General features: G+C 37.3%; 1 protein-coding gene across 1 annotated transcript in view; it reads right to left on the bottom strand.

Annotated features, from left to right (window-relative positions):
* Window positions 1–25,681, bottom strand: part of LOC136881196 (eukaryotic translation initiation factor 3 subunit L) — a 164,566-nt gene that overhangs the window by 36,153 nt on the left and 102,732 nt on the right. Inside the window, exon 6 of the mRNA XM_068229311.1 lies at window positions 7,444–7,614. Coding sequence (XP_068085412.1) covers window positions 7,444–7,614 — 171 coding nt within the window. The remainder of the gene's footprint in view (window positions 1–7,443; window positions 7,615–25,681) is intronic.

The raw sequence follows: 25,681 nt of genomic DNA, 5'->3' as shown, positions 1-25,681 counted from the left end.
CAACTCTAATAAAGAGCAATTTGACCACAATGTTAATGATTTCATGCCATTTCTAGCTCATGCTATACATGTTCTTCCAGGTCCTGAACAGTATTACAAAGCACAGAAAAATCTTGAACACTCACAAGGGACCGTCATGAGAGCAAAGTTGCAGGTGTAATGTCTAGTAAGGGGTATTTGAACGTGCTGTAGTAACAACTGAGACAGAAAACAAAACAATATTAACTGCTAATGACACACCATATGCATAGGAGAGTGACAGCAAATGAGTGTCCAGGTAGTGCAGAGATCAACCTTCTATAGAATATATGTGCTACACTTCACCAAATGGGACTCTGTCAATGTTCAAAAAATGTCCAAAACAAACCTTTAACTTGCACCGTGAGCACCGAATGAAAAATGATGCACCACAGTAATCACAAATGTTAGCGCCAGGAAGATCAAAGGTGAATACCTTGGAAGTTATAAACTGTTCAGGACGATCAGCTAGGTATCCACTGTTACAGAATGCATAATCATACTGATATAACATGGTGAAAAGAATGGATGGAAATTGGTGGCATGCAACTGAATGAGAACCAGTCTGTTGAACAGTTTATTGTGAAACTAGCTATTCTTTATGGCATAGCTGTAGATGGTGTGATAGTATCTTTTGTAGACATGGAAAAAAAAAAAGACAGACATCGAGAGGTTCAATTTGTCCCATGGTTCCAGATGGTACAAATTACAATGTCACACACTTTCCAGGAGGAATGGTTTTCTCTAACACAGTATGATATTTATAGGTAGACCAAGAATCAAGCAACAGCAAGTTATTTTCACAAGCTATGGGCCAAAAGCAGTATCATACCATAGCTGTAGTTCTGGCAAGCCCATTTTCCCCATTTTTGCTTGCTGAGACGTAAACATTCCCTACTGCCCTTGCTAGGTCCATGGAAGATGAGAGAATTTTTGGAGGCAGACAACGTCCAACTTCTTGCAGCACAATAAATAACTTCCCAGCCAATTTGCCATCCACACTAACAGTAGGCATAATTGTATATGAATGTGATAGGACATTGATGATCGCTGCTCGTGCTGTAACTCTCTTGGCACCTCTAATTTCCAGGGTGCCTTTCGTATGCATTTCCTCGTCAAATCCTGATTGATTGCTAGAAATCAGCTTCATTTCCTGTATCAAATCCTATTTATAAAGAATCAATAACACGAAATTTCCACCTTTTTGATACTTATATGTGCATAAGCAAATCAATCATATACAGTACATGTTTCATTCCATTTGGAACATCTTCAGCTGTATTACAACGCTTAGGTGAAATGACAAAGTATTTAATCTTCTTAAGAACATTTTAATAAGTACCTTGTTTTACTGAAAATCTACGTGAATTTAAAAATTGAAATAAATTAAAATCAATGTGGATGGTTGAATGGGGGAGGGTGAAATGGGAGGGAAAATTGATTTACTTATATTTAGCTTATTTTAAAACTATATTCATTTGAACAGATGTTATAAAAAATGTTTTTGTTTCCAGCACTCTAGACATATGATATTCTGCTTTTCTACTAATAAAAAGTTTTTGAAAAATAATTTTCCTTTGTCACTGTTCTATATTTTACAAGGATGTTCTCTTCACTTGATCCTTCCAAGAAGAATGTTGTTTGTTTTAATTTTATAAAAGTGTGTCTTGAATTTAATTCAGGATCCCCGAAGCTGATTGCTGTCATGCTATTATTAAAAGAGCTTCCCCGAAATCTGAAATGAAATAAAATAAAATGAGGGATTGCTTTTAAAAATGGGTTTCTATTCTGCACAAGGAAACCTAGTATATAAAAGAGTGGTTTCATACCTTGTTGTTGACAAAATTTACTGTGTCCTTGGAGGAGCGATGGCTAATGCAGCCTCCCGCCTTGTGAAGTAATGATGTGTATGTTCCAAAGCTTGTTCCACCTTCGGGGGAGGCAAGGCTGTGGAGTGAGGAGGAGGCGTGTCGCTTACGATCACGGTTTCGGCTTTAGAAGAAGGGAAAGGGGGAATAGATATACGGGAGGACGGAAGTTTGTTCAATTTCTTTCTTTTATTGCCTGTATTGTTTTTAATGCCTAATGTTTCCAGATGTGATAATATCGCTTCATGTAAAGGGTTCCTATTATCAATTATATCATTCAGGTTATTATCTTGATTACTTTGTTGATCTAAATAAATATATATTTTCTAGGGTATTTAGAAGACCACCTATATTTGTTTTACGTAATATTGTCAAATCTTGCTCTATAGCGGTGAACTGACGACCGGTTCCACTCATACTGTATGTTGGCCCATCGAGGAAATTTTTTATGCCTCTTGGCGTTGACGTGCTCTAAGTATCTTACCATAAAACTGCGTTCAGTTTGCCCAACAAGATTTTTCGCATTGATGACATTTTAATTTGTAAACCCCTGAATCTAAATGTTTGTCTTTCCCTAGGGAATTAATGCGCTGTTGTAGTTAAAACATTTTTTCTTAGTATTATTACTGGTTGAGTATGCAATCTTATAGTTATGTTTTCTGAACAAATTCGTAACTGCATATATATTAGGATTGTTGAAAGTGAACCTAGCATATTTATCTTTTTTTAAATTTCGGGTGTTAGATTAGTATGAAACTTCTGTTTGAATTTTCTAATTATTTTATTTACCATATTAAGTCCAAAACCGTTATATTGGATTTGTTTACGGATAAAGAGCAGTTCTTTTTCTTGTTCTACGTGGGGGAGAGGTATATCAAATGCTTTGTATATGTGACTGTAGTAAGTCTATCTTTGTGATTCCGGATGTAATGAATGGTTCTTTATTGTAATAAGAGTAAAAGTGGGCTTTCTATGTAGATATAATTTTTTTTTTTTGCTAGTTGCTTTACGTCGTGCTGACACAGATAGGTCTTCTGGCGACGATGGCACAGGAAAGGGCTAGAAATGGGAAGGAAGCGGCCGTGGCCTTAATTAAGGTACAGCCCCAGCATTTGCCTGGTGTGAAAATGGGAAACCACGGAAAACCATCTTCAGGGCTGCCGACAGTGGGGTTCGAACCTACTGTCTCCTGAATACTGGCCGCACTTAAGCGACTGCAGCTATCGAGCTCGGTTCTATGTATCTTAAAAATAAACTCTTCCTTATCGCATCATATTTATGTCTAAAAAATTTATGGAACCTTTTTTTTCTACAGTAAACTTTACTCTAGAATCTAATGAATTTAAAATAATGAGGATATTATCACTATTGTTCACTATTGTTGATCTATTACTATAAAGGTATCATCTACAAAGCTTATCCATAGATTAAGACCCTCTATTTGTCCTATTATTTTGGTATGGTCAAGATGATCCAGATAAATGTTGGCTGCAATGCCAGAAGTGGGAGCTCCCATAGGGAGGCCTTCCTGTCTGTATTTCTTCTTGATTAATGTGAAATAATTGTGTTCCGAAACAAATTGAAGTATGTTAATGTAGTCTTCTATTTCTGGTAGGCTAAGTTGTTTGTGTTCTATTAAATTCTTCCTAATGATTTTTATTAATTTATCTACTGGAATATTTTTATACATGTCTTTGATATCAAAAGAACGTGTTATATGATGTGGTGTTAACTTAAAATTCTGAAGTACTTTACAGAAATCTATTGAATTTTTATTGGTGTCTTATTGTGAAAAACGTAATGGTTAGTTAAAAATGTATGTGTGTATTGGGATGTTTTGTAAGTAGGACTGCTACGGAAGTTTATAACTGGTCTTATGGGTATAAGTTGGAAGACCGGGATTCATATTAATCAGTTTCTGGACATCTTGCTCATTCAAAATGAAGGTTGCGCTTTTTAGTATTGCTTTTAACTTTTTCTGAGTACGTATTGTAGGGTCTCGATCTATTTCTAAAAAAAGCTATTGTTGAAAAAAATTCAGTTTCCTGATATATTCCTCCTTATCTATAGAGTGTTCCAACCTTAAATTGCAGTACAGCAGTAACAGGATAATTCCGTCTCTTTCCATCTCGCATGTTTTGCCGGTAGCGCTGTCCTACTCTAATGCAGCGGGTTTGCCAAATATCCGTAAATCATAATGTTATCGGTTAAAATGGGTGAATATCGTGTTATGTACAGAATTTCAAGGCGCATCTGATGCCGTTAACAAAAAAATGTTAAAAAATAATTTAGTGTGAAAATGGTAATATAATGGAAAGTTTCGCCAAATGTAAAATCTTCATTGCATAGAACTTATCATGTAATAACTCCTATTTTATATTCTTAATTTCCTAATTTTTTTCACTGCTGGTAAAGAAACATTTCAGCTCGATGTAGATCAGTTTATTTTTAAATTTAAATGATAACAAAATGCAATGTATGCGTTTATTTTCAGTCATATTCAGGGAATTTTATGTGCAGGCACGAAAAAGTCAGTCGCTGGCCAGCGTCTTTCCTATTGAATTTGCACGGGGGGTCAAAGCGAGGCAAATGGTCTTCAGATATGGAAGTTATTTTTAAAAGAATCCTGAAGTTCTTATCTTGCTTAGTTCTTAATTTGTGACAGGAAGAATATCTCCTTGAATTTGGGTTTCGCGCGTGACTCGGCTGGCTGTCTGTCTGTCTAGCTGGCTGAAGTACCGGCAATGATCTCCCAAACATGCGCTTTTAACATTTCCAGACAGTCGCATGCAGTGCAGTGCTCATTTCGTCAGTAGTATGTATAATAGTGATTGAATACATATCAGTGACATATGTACAATTCTTGAGGGAAAGTGTATTTCGTTTGTGTGGTTCGTGAGTTCATGTTCGTGCGTGGGGATCTAATTTCGAAGAAAAAGTGCAGAGGGAACATGGCGTGGTTAAAGCAAAGCAAACGGTCTTCGGATATGGAAGTTAATTTTAAAACATACCTCAAGTCCTTACCTCGTTATCTCTTAATTTATGACAGGGAGAACGTCTCGTTTGTTTACGTTTCACGAATGACTCGGCTGGCTGAGCTTTTAAATATACTGACAGCCGTGTGCAGTGGTGTTCATTTAATCAGTATTATAAGATTGATTAGATAAATATCAGTGATATATATCATATTTAATGGCGTGTGGCCTCCGAAGAGGCCGAGTGCAGGTCTTTCGAGTTGATGCCACATAGGCGACCTGCGCGTCTATAAGAATGTGGCCCTACCTTTGATGAATTCTAATACTGAAGATGACACACACAACCAGCCCCCGAGCCATTGGAATTAACCAAAAAAAGGTTAAAATCCCCGACCCGACCGGGAATCGAACCCTGGGCCCTCTGGACCAAAGGCCAGCACGATAACCATTTAGCGATGGAGCCGGACACGATCAGTGATAAATGTATAGTTCTGGAGGACAAGTGGATTGTGTCTGTTGTGTTTGTGTAATCTGTGTAGTTGTCAGTTCGTGCTCGTGCTCGTGCGGGGGGTTCTCAGTTCGAAGAAAAAGTGCAGAAGGATGTACAATGGATCGTCAAATTAAAAATAAACGTTTCGTAGGTAAAATCAGGGAAAAGAACGCAATATTATAATGAGTGTCCTGGATTAATTTTTAAAGACTATGAATATGAGCAGCGCAGTCAGTGAAACAGCTAAAGCTACAGGTTGTTCCGAAGGAACAATCTACGCTATAAGAAAGGAACACACACATTGTCCTTTACGAACTCCCGCAAAAAAAAAAAAAAAAAGCAAAAAAGAGAAGGACGGCAGAAAAATGCAAGGAAAATTAAATATGAAATTGTGCGAAGTGGAGTGTGCTAACATACCACCGACATTGAACGTGATTTTGAGTCGGGTAAATGGAGAAGATTCTTTGCCACGATTTTCCAAAACTACGTTGTATCGCTGATATAGGCTTCCGTTATTTAAGACAGGGTAATAAAGCAGCTTTAACTGAAACCGATGAAATTATTAATTGGAGGCACAGATATCTCAAGGCGATAAAACGTTTGAGGGCATAAAATAAAGCTATAATGTACACAGATGAATCGTGGGTAAATATTAGGCAGACAATGACAAAAGAATGGAAGGATACGACAGTGAAAAGTGCACGGCAGGCCGCCATTGAAGGGGGGTGAGTTCGGGACTTAGGCCACCGAAATGCCGAGGACCGTGATTTGCCTTAGTCCACGCGGGTAATGAACATGGTTTTGTTCCAAATGCTGAAGTAACATTTTCATGCCATAAAAAATAACACAATTGGGCAAATTACGTGAACGAAGTAAAGAAAAATTAAAGACATTTGTGGAAAGCAGACGAATTTCAGGACGATGTCGACGATGAAGAGTTTTTAATACGACTTTCTTTATCGTCCGGATCATGCTCAAGTTCATCTCCCGAACCCGGTTCATCCAAAGCGGGAACATCAGGCCTTGCAGAAAAGATAGAAGGTGTACGTCCAACGTCTGAGAGCAACGCCAGTGATTAAGGTATGTTGTATTTATTTTACCATCCTACAAATATTAATTTATGAATGAACAACAGCGCGCTCCATCTACGCTATACTGCAATTTAAGGTTGGAACGCTCTATAGACTACTGTTCCCCCCTTAACAGCTTTAGTAATTACTATTTCTTCTTGTTTTATTTTGCGTGATAAACTCATAGTGGGTTTAATACTACTTTGGGAGACTTTAACCTTTTACAAGGTACAGAATTTTCTTTTTTTAACTGAACTCCCTAAAGAGGTCCAAAATGACGTCAGGCATGAAGTTTAAGAAAAGTACTGTAGTTAAAGTGTTGTGTCATGTTTCATAAATTTGTGACCTCTGTGTGTTGTATGCAATGAGACATGGCATCTTCCACATTACGCCTAATTGTTAGGTGTTGACAATAGAAAAAGAAAGTAGCAATTATTTCATAAAATAAAGCTAAACTGACTGTGCAATTAATAACAAATAATTCTATTTGCATTGTAAAATTAAATTTGGAGCACTGTATGATGTTCGATTATCCAATCAATTGATTATCCAAACTGTATCTGGTCCCAACTGGTTCGGATAATTGGAATCTTGCTACTTGGGATGTAAAAAAAACTACTGATAGTGGAAGAAATGAGAACATCAAATGTAGTCTGGGCCATGCAAAGAAAGCCTTCCCCAACTAAAGAAATTTCCTCATTTCAAACAGATAAACATACTGAGAAATATATTTCTATAAATGTTTCTGTGGAGCGTGGATTATATGGCAGTGAAACATGAACAGTAACTTGTACAGAAAGAAACAGAGAAATATTAGATGGGTAGATAGGCTTTAAAAAAATAAGAGCTGGAAAACTTCATCAAACCAATCTGTGGACTGATGACCCATACAACAACAACAACAACAACTACTACTACTACTACTACTACTACAATATATGTTAAAAAGAAATTTCTCGCCTAAAATTCTCAAAACATAAAAAATAAGATAATGACAATTTTTCTCAAACATTTTACATTACCTTGCTTTGTAGCTCTATATTTTCCAACACTTTGATGGCTTGATAATAGTCTCCTAATAAAGAGTGGACCTGTAACAGCCCTACTAGGCTGAAATATCCTAGTTTCTTGTACAGAGGATGACGGCCAAAATCACCAGCTACAGAGTCAGAATCGCCACCACTTGCATGTACCTGTAATTATAGAAACTATAGATATTTAATCAAACTGAACTGATGGACTTATGTTATTCTCTAACACTTTGATTGTCTAAGAATTATGTAACAGGCAGGCTGAGTAGCTCAGAAGGTAGAGCGATGGCCTTCCAAGCCCAACCTGGCAGGTTCGATCCTGGCTCAGTCTGGTGGTATTTCAAGGTGAACAAATATGTCAGCAGATTTACTGGCACGTAAAAGAACTCCTGCAGGACAAAATTCCGGCACCTTGGAATCTCCAGAAACCAAAAAAGTAATGAATGGGATGTAAAACCAATAATATTATTAATAACAACATCCTTTCTGGAAAGAGTGAGGAAAATTTATGTTACAATAGGTATGTTTTTAACTAGAGCCCAGATTTCCATGCAAATGCATGTTTTTAAATAATCTGGATATACTTCACAAACTTTGTAGATATTTTTTTATGACTTAACGATTCCAAATAACCATTCTTTTTTCCTGCATGTTTGCATGTTTTAGATTTTTGGAGAAAATTCATTCATAATGTATATTTTGAAGATTTTTGGTTTAATAGCGAATATTTGGACGTTTATATTACATAATATGACTTTTCTTCTGACTTTGGCACATATATAGCACTACCAGTAATGTTAACTTGCATGACAGTGCCTTTTATGAATGTTGGTTTGCAGAATTTGGGACCGCTTTTCCACGTTATACAGTACGTCTATTATTGGGAGATGGAGAGAATGTATTCCTGGCATCCTATCTGACAACCAAAGTTAATACATATAGTAAAGGTCCTACAAACTAATTTACTAAGCACTTTCTTGTCTGTTGCTTGAGTAAACATTGACGTAAGCCCAGGGTCCCATGTCGATCACTGTAATTCTTAGGAATAAGGTGTCCCAGTTATAAATCCAACTGTTAATAGTGATGCCGCATTACTGAGATAGCACCTAATAAAGCTTGGTTTTCATTGAACCCTCTTCCAGTGTTATCCTGGAGTTTCCTATCCGAAACTCTCACTCGTCACACGTTTCTGTTATCGCAGTAGCAGTCGTTAGCAGATATTGAAGATATCATCATCTGCATTCATCGCACGGAGAAGTAGCTGCAGCAGCTAGAGATAAGCTGAACAAAGTGATCCGTTCAAATCATGATTTTTAATTTGTCAAGCTTATAAAAGACGTATTGTAGTAAAAATGCAAAGACGTATGATTTTGTTTAAAATGTCTTCAATTAAGTATGCACCTGTCACTCTTGTGAAATAGAAAGGTAATTTTCTGTGCTTAAGAATGTGCTGACAAATAAACGGACGAGTACACAGCCCTGTGTGGATATACAAAATAATATCCGCATCCCCACTTCCTTCATCCGTATATATTGCAACTATTTGACTATTATACCCGAGGTATTGAAACGGATAGATCTGTTAACATAATACAATAGGCTTGATACCTGGTAACAGCCTCCTTCAGGGATTTCCTTCTGCGACAACTACCAACATAGTGAGCGGTTCTCTTTCGGAACATTTGTTCCTTCCTTCCAGTAACTGCGGGCAGGAGTCATGGACTCAAGGCTCTTTATATATCACTATTTTCCCATCCCAATGTCAAGGGTAGCCTCACCACAAGCAAAAATAAATGCATGAAATGTATGTATGAAAGATTCATTTGTCAAGATTTCTAGAGTATACCTGAGTGAAAAATCAATAAACATAATTATTTAAAAATTATCAGCAAAATTGTCCACACTGCCATAGAGTTTTCATCTGCGAAGACAGTAACTTGCAATGCACTGTAATAAGTCCAGAGCAATGCTATGTGCGACTAGAATTATACAGAAACTTCCTTACATTGTAAATAGGCCATTGGAGACTCTCGAATTTACGAGAAAATATGTTGTGTCATATTCTTCTAGAAGCCTGGCCAGGCAATGTATATAAAGAGGCAGTCTAGGGAGTAGAGTTGTTATGATGAGAATTGTGTGGAAGTCATGTTAGCTGAGTGTTTGAAGTCAAGTATGTGAATTGGTTATGTTGGTAGTTGGTTGTGACATGCTACTGTAGCAGTCAGATGTTTGTTCAAGATGGCATTTCACACAACTGACAGCATTTTGTGTGCATACATCAGCTCTCCTGTGGATTTGCTGCTTCCACTCATTTCTGTTATGCGGGAAAGGGGACTTTCCCTAAAGAACGGAACAAAGAGCTGCTTATCAAACTTCCGAAGAGAGGGGACCTCTTGCTTGACAACTGGTATGGTATTGCACTGCTCTCTGTGCCCAACAAGGTTTTCTCATGAGTCATTCTCGAGAAAAGATGAGAAAGAGAAGGCTGGTTTTTCGAGAAGGTTGCTCCTGTGCCAATCAGGTCAATATCTTATGGATAATTGCAGAGCAATTAGCAGAATTCCAGTCATCTTTATATATACTCTTTGAATTTGAGAAGGCCTTCGATAGCATTTTTAAGGCTACAAAATGGAAAGCAATGAAGATCTTCAGCATTCCCAAGAAGATCAGTCTGATTAGATAGATAGATATATAGGTAGGTAGATAGATAGATTTATTTATCATCAACAGGTTATTTTCCCAATTAAAGATGATCCAATAAAATGTAATATACAGCAAATACACTTTAAATAAATAACACTAATTTCCTAAAATAATAACCAAGTTCAAACTAAATCTAAGAGACCTTTATATATGCATATTTACAACACCTTAAATAAATAAATAAATAAATAAATAAATAAATAAATAAATAAATAAGTGGCGTGAGTGCAATGTTCTCATGCTCATAGTCTCACAAAGAGACACGTAATCGGACGAAGAGAGAGAAATACCCAAACCCTTGTAGCTGATCCATTTCACGAACCTTATTTGGACTCTTTCCAAGTTTTGTATTAAATTCTGCTGAGAGGGTAGCCACACCTTGCAACAGTATTCTAACGATGGCCTGATTAGTGTGCAAAACAAAGTTATTAAGAGTCCTAGGAGAAACAAATTCGGCACAGTTTCTTTTCAGAAAGCCAAGTAATTTAAACCCTTTCCTAGAAATCTTGTCTAAATGTTTCTAGAAGGAAAGACCATAACAGTTTGGAAGTGTCACACCAAGATAATTTATTTCATTCACATGAACTATTTGGAAACTGCATAAATGGTAAGGGAAATTTACTGGTTCCAACTTACGTGAAAATGTAATTGCATTGCATTTTGAAGTATTTAAACCAAGCAGCCACTTTTTACACCAGTTACTTATGAGGTTTAAGTCAGACTGTAGCAACATACAGTCCAACTCACTATTGATCACCTTAACCCTCAAATGGTCTATGTAAATGACTGTTACGGTCACACGATTTCCAGGATTTTTGTATACTTTCACTAAAAATTCTTAAAAATAGGTTTTAAAAGGAAATCATGCAGTGTAATACATTTTATTAAATCATAATATCATAGGCTATTGAAATAAATATATTTTTGTTTGTACCTTTCATTATATCTTTACAGCCATCCTGAGTTTCCAAAAAAGTGTTCCAAAATGATATTATCAAAATGTTTGCACACATACCAGACACTAAAACACTCTACTTACCCGAGAAAGTCAAATCACAATGTTGTACACAATTTTATGCACTTCAAAAAAATATAAACACTTTAGATGTTATATACACAAATAAAGATATATATATATATACACACACATATTACACAAGCACTAGAACGCCCCCGCAAAGTCACTCAGTGGAGCTACCAGAACTAGACTGCTCTCTCCTTTTTCTTCCTCTCTTTTCAGGCCTCTAAAAGTGCTGTAAATTGTGGTAACACCCCCTGTGAACTGCACAGTTACAACCAGGGCACAAATGCCGGGTCCTTCCCCTTTTTTGTTGGTCCACAGATTACGCATAAACGTTCCAGCTTTCCAGGAAGTCTGTCAATGTCACTGTCATTATCATTCATATCACTCGCGTCACTCATTATTTCATCCAACATCTTCCGAATGGGACTTGAACCCAAATTTCTTGGGACTTGAAACTAAATTACTCGCCATTTCCGCAAAACACTGATAAAAACAGCGCATACAACAGAACGACACCGTGACGCGACAAGGCGCCATATTGTACTGCGCAGTTAAGGTAGCGAGCCTAACAACTGAATTTTAAGGCTGTGCAGTACATTTAAATGGCAGTCTACAACCTAGCAACTAGAGTAAAAAGACTGTAATCTGCTGTTTAAAATGATACTACATAGAGCACATTTGTGTGTTACTACGCATAACGAGAGCGTGTCTAATGAACGGCTGCAAAACAGTCGATGTATCGTCGTTGACCACAACAACGTACACAAAAAGGTCGATGCATCGTCGTTTAACCATTTGAGGGTTAAAGATCTTTAGACCGTCAGCATACAGAAGGCAATTACTGTGTTTTATAAATGATGTTATATCATTTATGAATATGACAAAGAAAAGAGGGCCCAGTAAAGAGCCCTGGGGGACACCTGAAGTAGGGTGGTACGGCTTTGACATGATACCATCAGCTTTTACTACGCAAAACCTATTAGTGAGATAGCTTCTAATCCACTCCAAAGCAATTCCTCCTATCCCACATGCTGACAATTTGATGAGCATAGCATCACGTTGAACTGAATCAAAGGCTTTGGAGAAGCCCGTGTAAACAACACCCACTTGTTGCCTCCTATCCAGAGATTCTGAAATGAAATTGATGTACACCGCCATATTGGACACGGTAGAGCGTTTCTGTACAAAACCGTGCTGCGCTATATTAATATACTGTGAAACTGAACTGTACAATCTCTTATACACAATCTTCTCTGCCACCTTTGAAATCCGGGACAATAACACAACAGGCCTATAGTTATCTAACACCGTTTTGTCTCTTTTATTGAACACAGGTATGACTTAACCTTTCTTCCACTCACACAGAAAATACCCTGATGAGAATGACATATTTACTATGATGCTAAGTGGCCTACCGAGCTCAGATGCACATTCTTTCAAAAATATTGCAGGTACGTCATCTGGACCACATGATCTGGAGGTGTCCAAAGATGCAAGAATTGAAGATACCTCTGCTGGAGAGGTCACTACTGAAGTTAGGCCTATATCACACACGGACAAAGTGGATAGATTACACTTTGCGGCAGGTGAGTGATACTTTTCAACGTTATCAGCAAAACTATCCAAGATGCTCCTCTTGTCCAGTAATTCTTTCCCATCCTGAAGCATAACAAGGATGTCTAATTTCACCCATACTATTCTCTATGACTTGATAATGTGTCATGAGAAGCGCAATGAATCGACGATTGCACATCCAGTGGAATCTTACTCAATGACTGGAATATTTGGACTTTGACGATGATATAGTTGGAGACAAAGCATAACGGACTCAGTTCTTGGAAGCTAGCTGGAAGCCAGCTGTCAATCCCACCCTGCTGAGTTAACGAGTTCTAACTGATCCTCGCTTGGTATGGGGAGGTCGCCAAACCACTCTCTTCAGTCTTGATTCTTTCCTTGTGCCGAGTGCAGAGCAGTGACCTACTGTCGGATTTCTTATTATGGACACTCGAGTTTAGGCTTTAATTACAAACGAACTAATAAGCCCATTGCAATGCGAGTTATACCAAGATCTTCCTTATTTAATTTACATTAGCGTATATAAGACACATTGTTTTCGAATTTCACTATATATTTCTTATTTGTGGTTGTAACAAATATTGCCCGGGTTTTTGGCTTCTTCTCTAGGAAGCGCTCACTTAGGAGTATATACAAGGAAAACTACTTGTCTGATGGTAATGAAATTTTTATGTGTTATAACCACATGTATTTGCAGTGTAATACCCAAGTTACAATTTTTTTCAACCACCCCGAAAAAAATTCTTATTTTTCTAAAGCAACTCTTTCTCAGACCAGGATAAACATACAGCAGCAAACTTGGGCTTGTTTTGAAGCACTCAGTCATGGTTATCAGAAACTACAACAACTGTAATCGTACAGTGTGGTACCGAATTTATGAAGAGTAATATTGAAAGGAGGTTTCGTGTATGCCGGACGGTGCGATTAACAGCAGGCCGGGTGGTGAAATCGGGCGCAGTGTTGCCGCGTTCACTAGTAATCATGCGCGCAACAAACACAGCTTTCCGTTTACTTTCTAACTTTAATTTTATTTCCTCTAATAAATTCCACAGTTGCTGCATCCTGACATACCTACCTTATAATACCAATATAAATGGTCCGTTATTGGACATTATAAATTTTCCAGCTAACTTATTCCTGGTTGCCAGCGTTTCGCCCTCGTGTGCTAGATTGGGCACGTCAGTTGGTACCTAGCACACCTACCAAGACGCAAGGCTAGTGCATATCGTGGAGGCCACTGCGTAGGCTACTTGAAGCCACCGGCAGTGCCAATGCACTATAAGACCTTGTCTCACTACCAAATTTGATGCCTGGCTTGACCATCAGATGATATAGATGTTGATTCCCATAGGGAATGTCCAATAACAGACTATTTATATTGGTATTATAAATTTACTCATTCAGGACAAATATTTCAGATTCCCTATGGGAATCAACATCTATATCATACCTACCTTAGATGAATCAGAGACTTAAGAGTACAGGGCTACAAGATCTTCTTTACAGACGAAACCTGGTGCAGACAGAACCATACTATGAAATATGGGTGGCGAGAAAACATGGTTGAAGCTTTAGAAAACAAATTTGACAACTATAATCTGTACAGAGGGTACATTCATCAAATTTATGGATGGCGTGGAGGGTTCAAAACACCGTTTGGAGCTGGGAAACGCATCATAATTTTATACATCGAAAGTGAAGAAGGATTTCTTGACGGTGCAGAACCTGTTTTATTGGCAAGAAAGGAAGTGGTGATTACCATAATGAGATGAACGCGACTCATTATGAAGAATGGTTCACGAAATTCCTGAATTTATTGCCTCAAAGGTCGGCTGTCATTATAGATCAAGCTCAATATCATACGAGGGTCGATCCTTCATCTAAAAACCCGAACATGTCATTTCTGAAACCTGAAATTATATCTTGGATAACATAAAAGAATATTTCACTACCACCTGGAGTTGACGATTATAACAAATTAACTAAATCAGAGCTGATTGTCCTTGCCAGGCCCTATTTTGAAACGAATTCGACCAGATGTACAGCTTGTTTGGTTACCAGTGGCCCATTGCGAGCTTAATCCACTCGAGCTCATTTGGGCTTACTTAAAAGGGAAAATAGCAAAAACAAATATGGCTAACACATTAGAAAATGGTAGAGGTATGGAAGCAATTAACACTTTATTCCGAGAAGCCTTACGTACCATGACCCCTGAACTCTGTAAACAATGTATTAAACACGCTAAGAAAATTGAAGACCACTACTGGGAAAGAGATGGGCTGTCTGAAAATGTCCCTTATTTCGAGCCAGTCATAATCAACAAGAATGACAGCAGCACCGATTCATCGGAAGACAAAGATTTTTCAGACAAAGAAAATTGATAGAATTAAATATTGTAAATATATGTAAATAATAATGCAAATAACTCTTGTAAAAATTGTACAGTGTGATATTTCTAAACTAGGAAGTCAACCATTTTAAACCTGCCATTGAAGGTCCAAAGCCCCTATGAGAAAAGGTGATGGGAAGTGGAATTTATAAGAGGAAATAAAATTAAAGGTTGAAAGTAAACAAAAAGCTGTATTCGTTGTGCGCGATTACTACTGAACGCGGCAACACTGCGCCCGATTTCACCACCCAGCCTGCTGTTAATCGCACGGTTCGGCATACACAAAACCTCTTTTCAATATTACTCTTCATAAATTCGGTACCACACTGTACTGTTACAGTTGTTGTAGTTTCTGATAACCATGACTGAGTGCTTCAAAACAAGCCCAAGTTTGCTGCTGTATGTTTATCCTGGGCTGAGAAAGAGTTTAGAAAAATGATAAGAACTTTTTTCGGGGTGGTTAAAAAAAATTGTAACTTGAGTATTACACTACAAACACATGTGGTTACAGCACACAAAAATTTCATTACCATCAGACAAGTAGTTTTCCTTGTATATAATCCTAAGTGAGCGCTTCCTAGAGAAGAAGCCAAAAACCCAGGCAATATTTATTACAACCACAAATAAATATTTAATGAACTTCAAAAACAATTTGTCTTATATACGCTAATGTAGAATTAAACAAGAAAAATATTGGTATAACTCGCATTGCAATAGGCCTATTAGTTCGTTTGTAATTAAAGCCTAAACTCGAGTGTCCATAATAAAAAATCTGACAGTAGTGAGCATCATTAATAGTAACATATGAAATAACTGATATTTGTAATACATAACTTATCAATTTAGCACAAGAGCAGTAACATGTCAGCCTTCTTCCGGAGGTGGGTAAATCAAGAATCACAGTGTAACGAAGCGGAATTAAATCATCTGCCTGGATCGTTTTCTTCCCCTTCTTCACCAAGAACTCCAACTAAAAGTGACAAAAAATGTGATTGGCAGAGAAAATTATGAAAACATATCGTGATGATGGTGAGGAACATTAAAAATTTCTTACGAGGTGTTTTATGAAATGGCGGTGTTGTAACTGGTAAAAATTAAAATTATTTAGCATCGGAAGCGACAGGAATCTGTGTTACTACTAATGGGAAAAAAAAAAAAAAAAAAGTTAAAATCAGTGATGTCAATACCTACGTAACCCCCATTAACAAGAAAGTTCGGAAGCAGAAATTAAAATTTGATACAATAGACGATTTCACTCGGAACCTGCTTTGTTGAACAGTTTTTGAGTCTTATAGGGACGGTAAAACTCAAGGTGACCTAACAGGATCAATGAAACAGAACACAGCTGGGACAGTTTCCGTATGGGGCAAAGACACTTTGTCGTCTTCTGAAAACTATGGGGTTTAAATACCTGTCTGTACCTGAAGAGTGTTTAAAAGCTGAAACACCTTAAATAATTGCTTGGCAGTACAAATATCTTCAAGATAGTCAGGATCTTCGGGCCCAAAGCTATGCTGATGTATACCTAGATGAAACGTTGTTCGACAGTAACTGTTGCAGAATGAAGAACTGGACAGATGATTCTGGCAATTGTGCTGTAACAACACCATTCAACAAAGGCGATAGAATCATCATTGTTCATTGCGGTGGACGGTTTAGTTTTATTACTGATGCTCTTCTAATTACACACACTAAAATGGTGGATGCTCCCGTGGATTACCATGACAGCATGAAATCTGAAATCTTTGAAAACTGGCGTGAAGGGAAGATCCTACGACACTTAGAAGGACCATTTGTCATAGTTATGGACAATGCCTCCTATCACAGCCATGTATTAAACCCTAAATCCAATCAATCCTGGAAAAACGATCGAATCGAATCCTTCAATATGAGATCTATAAAAATATTCCTGTCACTCATCCTGCTCCCTATAATACAAATGTTCCTCAAAATTATTGCGGAGAACACGCCTATTGTAGAAAGAAGGAAAAAGTATGTTGTAGACCAATTGGCAGCCAGTTATGGACACACAGTCTTGCGCAAACTGCCATTCCACTGCATTTTTAATCCCATTAAGATGGTGCGGGCAGAGTTAAAAAGGAGGACCTCGTCACAAAATCTAAGAAACCATTGGAAGAAAGTATTTAATCATTGAAGGGAGCCTGTTTGCTCGTGACACCTGACAAGTGGAGAAATTACATCAGCCACGTGAAAAAAAATAGAAAATAGCTACAAGAACATCCAGTCCATTTTTGACAATGAGAGGATTTGTACACAGCTAACAAATTCTTCTGATTCTGAGGAGGAAGATGACGAAGATGAAGGTAAAATTTTAATAAGAAGAAATTTAATGGATTAATGGTTAATAGTTATGTATATGATGATACTGGATTTAGAATGTTATACTAGTAGTATTGCTTGTAATATTTTATTTCCATGGAATTGCTTGTTGAACTTGTGTAATAGTAGTAGTTGTTGTAGTTGGTAATTATGTTTTAACTTTACCTTATCACACTACTGTAAGTGACCATTGCCACCTGCTCCCAATTGCGATGTATTTGATGATGATGATGATGATGATGATGATGATAATAATAATAATAATAATAATAATGATAATAATAATAATAATAATAATAATAATAATAATAATAATAATAATAATAATAATAATAATAATAATAAATAGTTTTTCTGGAGACCCACACGTCAAATTAAAATCTTTTTTTTTTTTCCTTTTACAAATATTCATGAATAATGAAGTAAAATGAAGTAAAAAAATAAACAATAATCCAACCTATCCCTAAAGTGGGAGTTAACGCCTTAAAGCATATTTCTTCCCCTTAATTGTCAGAGGCTACTGTCTGGGCCACGGAGGAGCCAATAATTATACTAATTATGAATAATTATTTATAATTCAGTAGTCTCTTCATTCAGTACGAATATTTTTTTTTTGATAGTTGCTTTACGTCGCACCGACACAGATAGGTCTTATGGCGACGATTGGACAGGAAAGGGCTAGGAGTGGAAAGGAAGCGGCCGTGGCCTTAATTAAGGTACAGCCCCAGCATTTGCCTGGTGTGAAAAAGGGAAACCACAGAAAACCATTTTCAGGGCTGCCGACAGTGGGGTTCGAACCTACTATCTCCCGAATACTGGATACTGGACGAATAAATTATTATTATTTTCAAGTTTCAAAATGGTTTACATTACAGAGTGTGCAGCCTATTGGTGGGATAAAATTGTGTAATATGAACAGTCATTCTGTTAATTATATGAGAATAGCAACAACAACGACAGCAGCAAATTGTATTATTATTAATATTATTCATGTGGCTATTTCAGCCATATAATGTTCCGGCATTTACGTGAAATGGAAAACTACAGAAATCATTTCAAGAATAGCCGAAGGTGGGATCTGAACCCACAGCACCTTCCGACTTCCGACTCGCCCGTCGCCGTGTCACTGAACTAGTCCAGTCTTATGTGTCGTTTATGTTTTAGTATTCAGCGGTTTCCCTTTGTTACCATGTAACCTACTTTAGATCGCCACAATAAAATATTAACATTATTTTTTAATGTCTAAATTCCTGAGCTACAATAATAGTAATAATAATTCAGTTTACATCGAAATGACAAATTCCATAAAAATATTTTATTCCTGGTCTGGCTTGTACGGTGCTAATGAGGTAGACGATTTGGCAACTCTGACTACGGCAGACATAATAAATCCTATAAGGCGCTAATGGATACTGGGCTGCCGGTGAGGGTAGTGGTGTGAGGCGAGGTCGTCATGTTTTGTCCCCAACTATATAATATATGCTTACCTGCTTATAGTTACAGGGATATGGAAATTAAGCTTAAAACCCTGGAAACTGAAGCACGGGAAGCCGGACTTCGGATAAACATTAAGAAAAAAAAATGAGATTGAGAAAGCAAAATACACCGATGCAACTGGATGGGCACGTTATAGAGAGTGAACAGCTTTTGCTACCTAGGAAGCGTTGTAAAGGTGAACGGAGGGGCCGACGGAGATGTTACCAGCAGTTTCAACAAAGGTAAGGATGCATTCGCAACACTCTGTCCCACATATAGGTCTAAGAGAACTCAATATGAGAACAAAACTGCGGATCCTTAATAGCAATGTTAAGTCAGTGCTACTTTACGCATGTGAAACCTGGAAAATGACCAAGTCTTTGACGGAAGATTCAGACACTTGTGCTCAAATGTCTTAGGAACATCTTACGGATATACATGCAGAAGTGGTGTCAAATGAGGAATTGTGGAAGAGAATGCACCAATTAATGACTGAAAATCAGATCAAGAAAACAAAGTGGAGTGGACTGGCCATACACAGCGTAGACCTGATTACAGCTTAGCAAAACACGCTCTTGAGTAGAATCCACAGGGCCAGAGGAGAGAAAAACCTAAGACAACATGGAGGAGATCAGTGGAGAGAGCGTACAGCTTGAGTGTACTTCGGGAAAGCTGAAACACATGGCACATCACAGAATCAGACGAAAAAAACCTTGTCTCGGCACTATTCTCCTCAACAGGAGTGAGTGAGTGAGTGAGTGAGTGAGTGAGTGAAAGCATTCCATTTATCCTATCTGCGTCTCACGAGAACTTGTGGCAGCTTGTAGGTACGGCACAAGTAACATACATACATACATACATTATCATTATAGACCATTATGCTTTTCAGCGTTCAATCTGCAAGCCTCTGTGAATTTACTAAATGTCACCATAATCCTCTATTTGCAACTAATGATGTGGCCTCATTTAGTTCTATACCTCTTATCTTTAAATCATTAGAAACTGAGTCTAACCATCATCGTCTTGGTCTCCCTCTACTTTTCTTACCCTTCATAACAGAGTCAATTATTCAGCTAGGTAACCTAGCCTCCTCCATTCGCCTCACATAACCCCACTACCGAAGCTCGTTTATGCGTACGGCTTCATTCATCGAGTTCAATCCTAAATTAGCCTTTATCTCCTCAGTCTGAGTACCATCCTGTGATTGTTCCCACCTGTCTGTACCAGAAATCATTCTCGCTACTTTCATGTCTGTTACTTCTAATTTATGAATAAGATATCCTTAGTCCACCCAGCTTACGCTCCTGTAAAGCAAAGTTGGTCTGAAAACAGACTGATTTAAAGATAGTTTTGTCTGGGACCTGACTTACTTCTTAGAGAATACTGCTGATCGCAACTGCAAGCTCACTGCATTAGCTTTACTACACCTTGATTCAATCTCACTTACTATATTACCATCCTGGGAGAAAACACAACTTAAATACTTGAAATTATCTACCTGTTCCAGCTTCGTGTCACCAATCTGACATTCAATTCTGTTGAATTTCTTACCTACCGACATCAATTTAGTCTTCGAAAGGCTAATTTTCATACCATACTCATTGCACCTATTTTCAAGTTGCAAGATATTAGATTGCAGGCTTTCAGCACAATATGCCATTAAGACCAAGTCTGCTTACTACATTTCCATCTAACTGAATCCCTCCCTGCCATTTTATATCTTTTGGCAGATGATCCATGTAAACTACAAACAGCAAAGATGAAAGATTACAGCCTTGTCTAACCCCTGTAAGTACCCTGAACCAAGAACTCATTCTGCCATCAATTTGCACTGAAGCCCAATTGTCAACATAAATGCCATTGATTGATTTTAATAATCTACCTTTAATTTCATAGTCCCCCAGTACGGCGAATATCTCTTCCCTCGGTACCCTGTCATATGCTTTCTCTAGATCTACAAAACATAAACATAACTGTCTATTCCTCTCATAGCATTTTTCAATTACCTGGCGCATACTGAAAATCTGAGCTCCTCTGTGGTCTGAAACCACATTGGTTTTCATCCAACTTCCTCTCAACGACTGATCGCACTCTCCCTTCCATGTTTCCAGTGAATACTTCGTCCGGTACGGTACACTAATCAATGAGATACCTTGATAGTTCTTGCAATCCTTCCTGTTCCCATGCTTATAGATAGGTGCAATTACTGCTTTTGTCCATTCTAAAGGTACCTTACCAACACTCCATTAACTTATTATGCTATGAAGCCATTTCACCCCTGCCTTCCCACTATACTTCATTTCAGGTCTAATTTCATCTATTGCTGCTGCTTTATGACAATGGAGTTTATTTACCATCCTTTCCACTTCCTCAAGCGTAATTTCACCAACATCATTTTACTCCTCCTCATGAGTTTGGCTGTTCGCAACACCACCAGGAAGATTTCCTCTTACGTTGAGAAGATTTTCAAAATATTCCCTCCACCTCTCCAGTGATTCCCTGGAATCTATTATGAGTTCACCTGAATTACTCAAAGCACTGTTCATTTCCTTTTTCCCTCCCTTCCTAAGATTCTTCATTACTGTCCAGAAAGTTTTCCTGCTGCTTGACCTAGCCTTTCCAGGTTATTACCAAACTCTTCCCAAGACTTCTTGTTGGATTCAACAACTATTTGTTTTGCTCTGTTTCTTTCACCTACGTACAATTCCCTGTCTGCCTCGGCCCTTGTTTGGAGCCATTTCTGATAAGCCTTCTTTTTACGTTTACAAGTTCCTCTCACTTCATCATTCCACAAAGATGTTTGCCTTTTCCCATCTGTACACACAGTTGTTATTAACATTCCCTTGACGTTTCTACTACAGCCTCCCTGTATGCCACCCATTCTCTTTTCATATCCTGAACCTGCTTACTGTCTACTGTTCGAAACATCTCACTAATCATATCCCTGTACTTCTGTCTAATTTCCTCTTCCTTGGAGATTTCTACCCTTATCCGTTTGCAGAGAGATTTCTCTTTCTCTGTCCTAGGCCTAGAGATACTTAGTTCACTACAGATCAGAACGTGGTCTGTATCATCGAAAAATCCCCGGAAAACTCGTATATTCCTAACAGATTTACTGAATTCGAAGTCGGTTAAGATACAGTCTATTATGGATCTGGTACCCCTAGCCTCCCATGTGTAGCGGTGAATAGCTTTATGCTTGAAGAATGTATTCATAACTGCTAAAGCCATACTAGCACAGAAGTCCAGCGAACGCTTCCCATTCCTATTAGTTTCCATATCTTTCCCACATTTACCAATCACCCTTTCGTAACCTTCAGTTCTATTTCCAACTCTCGCATTGAAATCGCCCATTAGCACTATTCTATCCTTGTTGTTGATCCTGACCACAATGTCACTCAATGCTTCATAAAACTTGTCAACTTCTTCCTCATCTGCACCCTCACAGGGTGAATACACTGAGACAATTCTCGTCCTAATTCCTCGAACTGGGAGGTACAAGCATTAAATCTATTAAAGAAACTTGTTAAAATATCTAGTTTATGTTGGGTCCACCTAGTCAATACACTTCCTGACTGAAAATGATTTATTCTATCATACATGTTTCAGGAACAATATGCATTCCCTTCATCAATGAAGTCAAATCAAAGAATAAAAAACAATATAGAAATATATTTTGTTTAGCCCACAATTTAAAGAAGTACTGTATCCTAATTCACCATATCAATGAATAAAGAAACTAGTGAAATCTTATGAAAATTATCTATACTAATATTATAAAGAGGAAAAATTTGTATGTTTGTTTGTAACGGATAGACTCAAAAACTACTGAACCGATTTTAAAAATTTCCTCACCTATAGAAAGCTGCATTGCCAGTGAGTAACATGGGCTGTATTTTATTTTCAAAACAATTTGAGGTGGGGGGCACGGAGGGGAGATACAATAGGCTAATATAGGCAAAATAAAGAATTTGTCGTATTAGGACGATACAAAGCTCAATTTAATCCTCTTGACGCAAAGAACAAAACTCGGTAAGCCCTAAGGGCCCGAAAACCATGTTTTAAGGCCCTAAAACCAACTGTTACGGAGATATTGGCACCACACTACCCCTGGTCTAGGAATCGGATAAAAGAAATGAACTGTCGTAACCATAGCAATGTTAGCTTCAGGATTCTAGAGCAGCGAGATTATGCATGTACGTCTGGGCATAGCTGCCAACCAAAATTGGTACACGTAAGAAATGGAAATGGAAAAAATATACTGTTGTGTAAGGCACTCATAGGACTCCTTTGGGCGGGGATGGGAATGGGGTGAAGTATAAAAATCTTACTACTGTATATATAAAAATTGTGTGTGTGTGTGTGCGCGCGCGTGCGTGCAAATGACACTTCTCCTAAACCACTGGAGCAATTTCAACCAAACTTGGTACACGCATTACTTACTATCGGGAGACGAGCACTGTGGGGGTAAGCCATCCATAGCGCCCGTAGGGAGGGAGTCAGCAGGGGTTAGTAATACAAATAATCGAGAATAGTGTCTAATTCATAGTTTTTGAGGTCGCTGAGTTGAAAAGTAATACTCCAGAATTTTTTAAAGTCAAAGTTCAGCCCCCTTTTATGTGGGGAGCGAAGGGGTGGGGGTGAGATATAGAAAAAATTAAAAACAGTTTCGAATCCATAGATTTCAGGGTCTCTGAGATGAATAGTAATACTCCAGATTTTTTACAAGTCCAAGTGGGGGGCGAAGGGGGCGAGATATAAAAATAATCGAAAAATTGTATATAAAAATCTTATTTTCATCTTCTTACTATATATAAAAAATGGAAGAGAGAGAGAGAGAGAGAGAGAGAGAGAGAGAGAGAGAGAGAGAGAGAGAGTGTGTGTGTAAATGGCATATCTCTTCCTAAACCACTGGAGCAATTTCACCAAACTTGGTACACTCATCAATTAGTATCAGGAGAGAAACCGCGTGGGGATAAGACACCACAAGCACCCTTATGGGCAGGGGGCGAAGGGGTGGTATAAAAATAATCTAGAATAGTATCGAAACCATTGTTTTCGTGGTCGCTGAAATGAATAGTGACACTCCGAATTTTTTAAAGTTCATACTCAGCCCCCTTTGGGGTAAGGGTGAGGGGAGAGTGAGCTATAAAAATAATCGAAAACAGTGTCGAATCTACAATTTTCGGAGTCACTGAGATGAATGGTGACAATCCAGATTTTTTATCTCTTAGGGGTGGGGAGCGAGAGGGGGACAGTCTCACTGACAGTTGAAATCCTGTACATCGTATCTATAGTGCGACGACTAAATACATATAATTATCACTTATTAATTTTTGACAGGATCAAATACTTCCCAGTCGATTCGAGCTTCCATAAGGGCGAAGTTTTACTTCAAAATTAAATAATCTACAACATGAAATCAAACACATCTAAATAATTCTAAAACTACATAATAGATCGTAAGATATCAATCTGCAAGTCAAAAAGGAATTCTGTGAAAATTCACTTCACACATAACTAACTGGTAATGCAAATCTTAAAAGGGAAATATTCAGAAAATATCTGGGCAACGCCGAGTACTACAGCTAGTCATTACATAAAATTTTAATATTTTGATGAATTAAATGAGAATAAATAAATTTAAGATCTTCAAGTTTTTCTTCTTTTTTTCTTCCTTAAATGAGCAAATGCTAGTTTATAGAATGGGTTCTCTTTTGTACTTCTTTCATTTAAACTTTATTCAAAGTTATTTTTTTGAGCAAGATAAAATTCTAAACTTTCTAACGTTCATGAATTTTCCCTCTGGTGGCCGAATGTATTAACTCCATGTCGTTAGAAATGTCTGTGAATTTATGATTCATTTCAACCATATTCTCCCATTGTCGAATATCTTTATGTTTGACTGCATTAACATGTTCATTGTACCTTACAGTCAAACTTCTTTCAGACTGTCCAATGTATCGCCTACATGTTTGGCATGTCAATTTGTAAATTCCTGACTTATTAAATATACAAAATTATCTTAGTAATATTATCAGTTTTGTATGAAACACTGATGTTACTTTTTCTGAAAATCTTAGATGATAAGAACGCTTATTTTGAAAAGTTAGAACTGCAAATTTCTTTTTCTCATTTTGCTCTTTAACTAAAATTGTTTTTGTTCATTTTTCATTTTATCTATCATTCTATTAATAAATTTTCTGAACTATCCATTGTTACGAGCAATTTGGTGGATTATATTTATCTCTGTATTATAATTCTTCTTAGACATAGGTATGTTCGTAGCTCCATTAATTAAGATGTAAAATGTTGCCTTTTTATGTTGATCTGGATGAATGAAGTGGTTTCTGATAATAGTATCCATTTGAGTAGCTTTTATGAAAATTTGAAAATTGAAATGACCCGAATTTCTAGCAATGCTTAAATCTAAATAATTCAAAGTTCCACCATTCTCAAATTCTATCGTAAAATGTACTTGTTTATCCAAAGTATTTAAATAATCTACCAGACCATCAGGTTTAACCTTCTGTTCATCGATAATAAATATTGGTATTATAAATTTATTCATTCGGAACAAATATTTCGGATTCCTTGTGAGAATCAACATCTATATCATAATAAATATATCATCGACATATCTTAACCACGTAATCAATCCATCTATTTTATCTACTATTTTAACTATAATTATTTAAATTATAATTTATATAATATGTATA

The sequence above is a fragment of the Anabrus simplex genome, chromosome 1, assembly GCF_040414725.1.
Source record: "Anabrus simplex isolate iqAnaSimp1 chromosome 1, ASM4041472v1, whole genome shotgun sequence".
NCBI lineage: Eukaryota > Metazoa > Arthropoda > Insecta > Orthoptera > Tettigoniidae > Anabrus > Anabrus simplex.
This window is presented reverse-complemented; position numbering and strand designations above follow the sequence as displayed.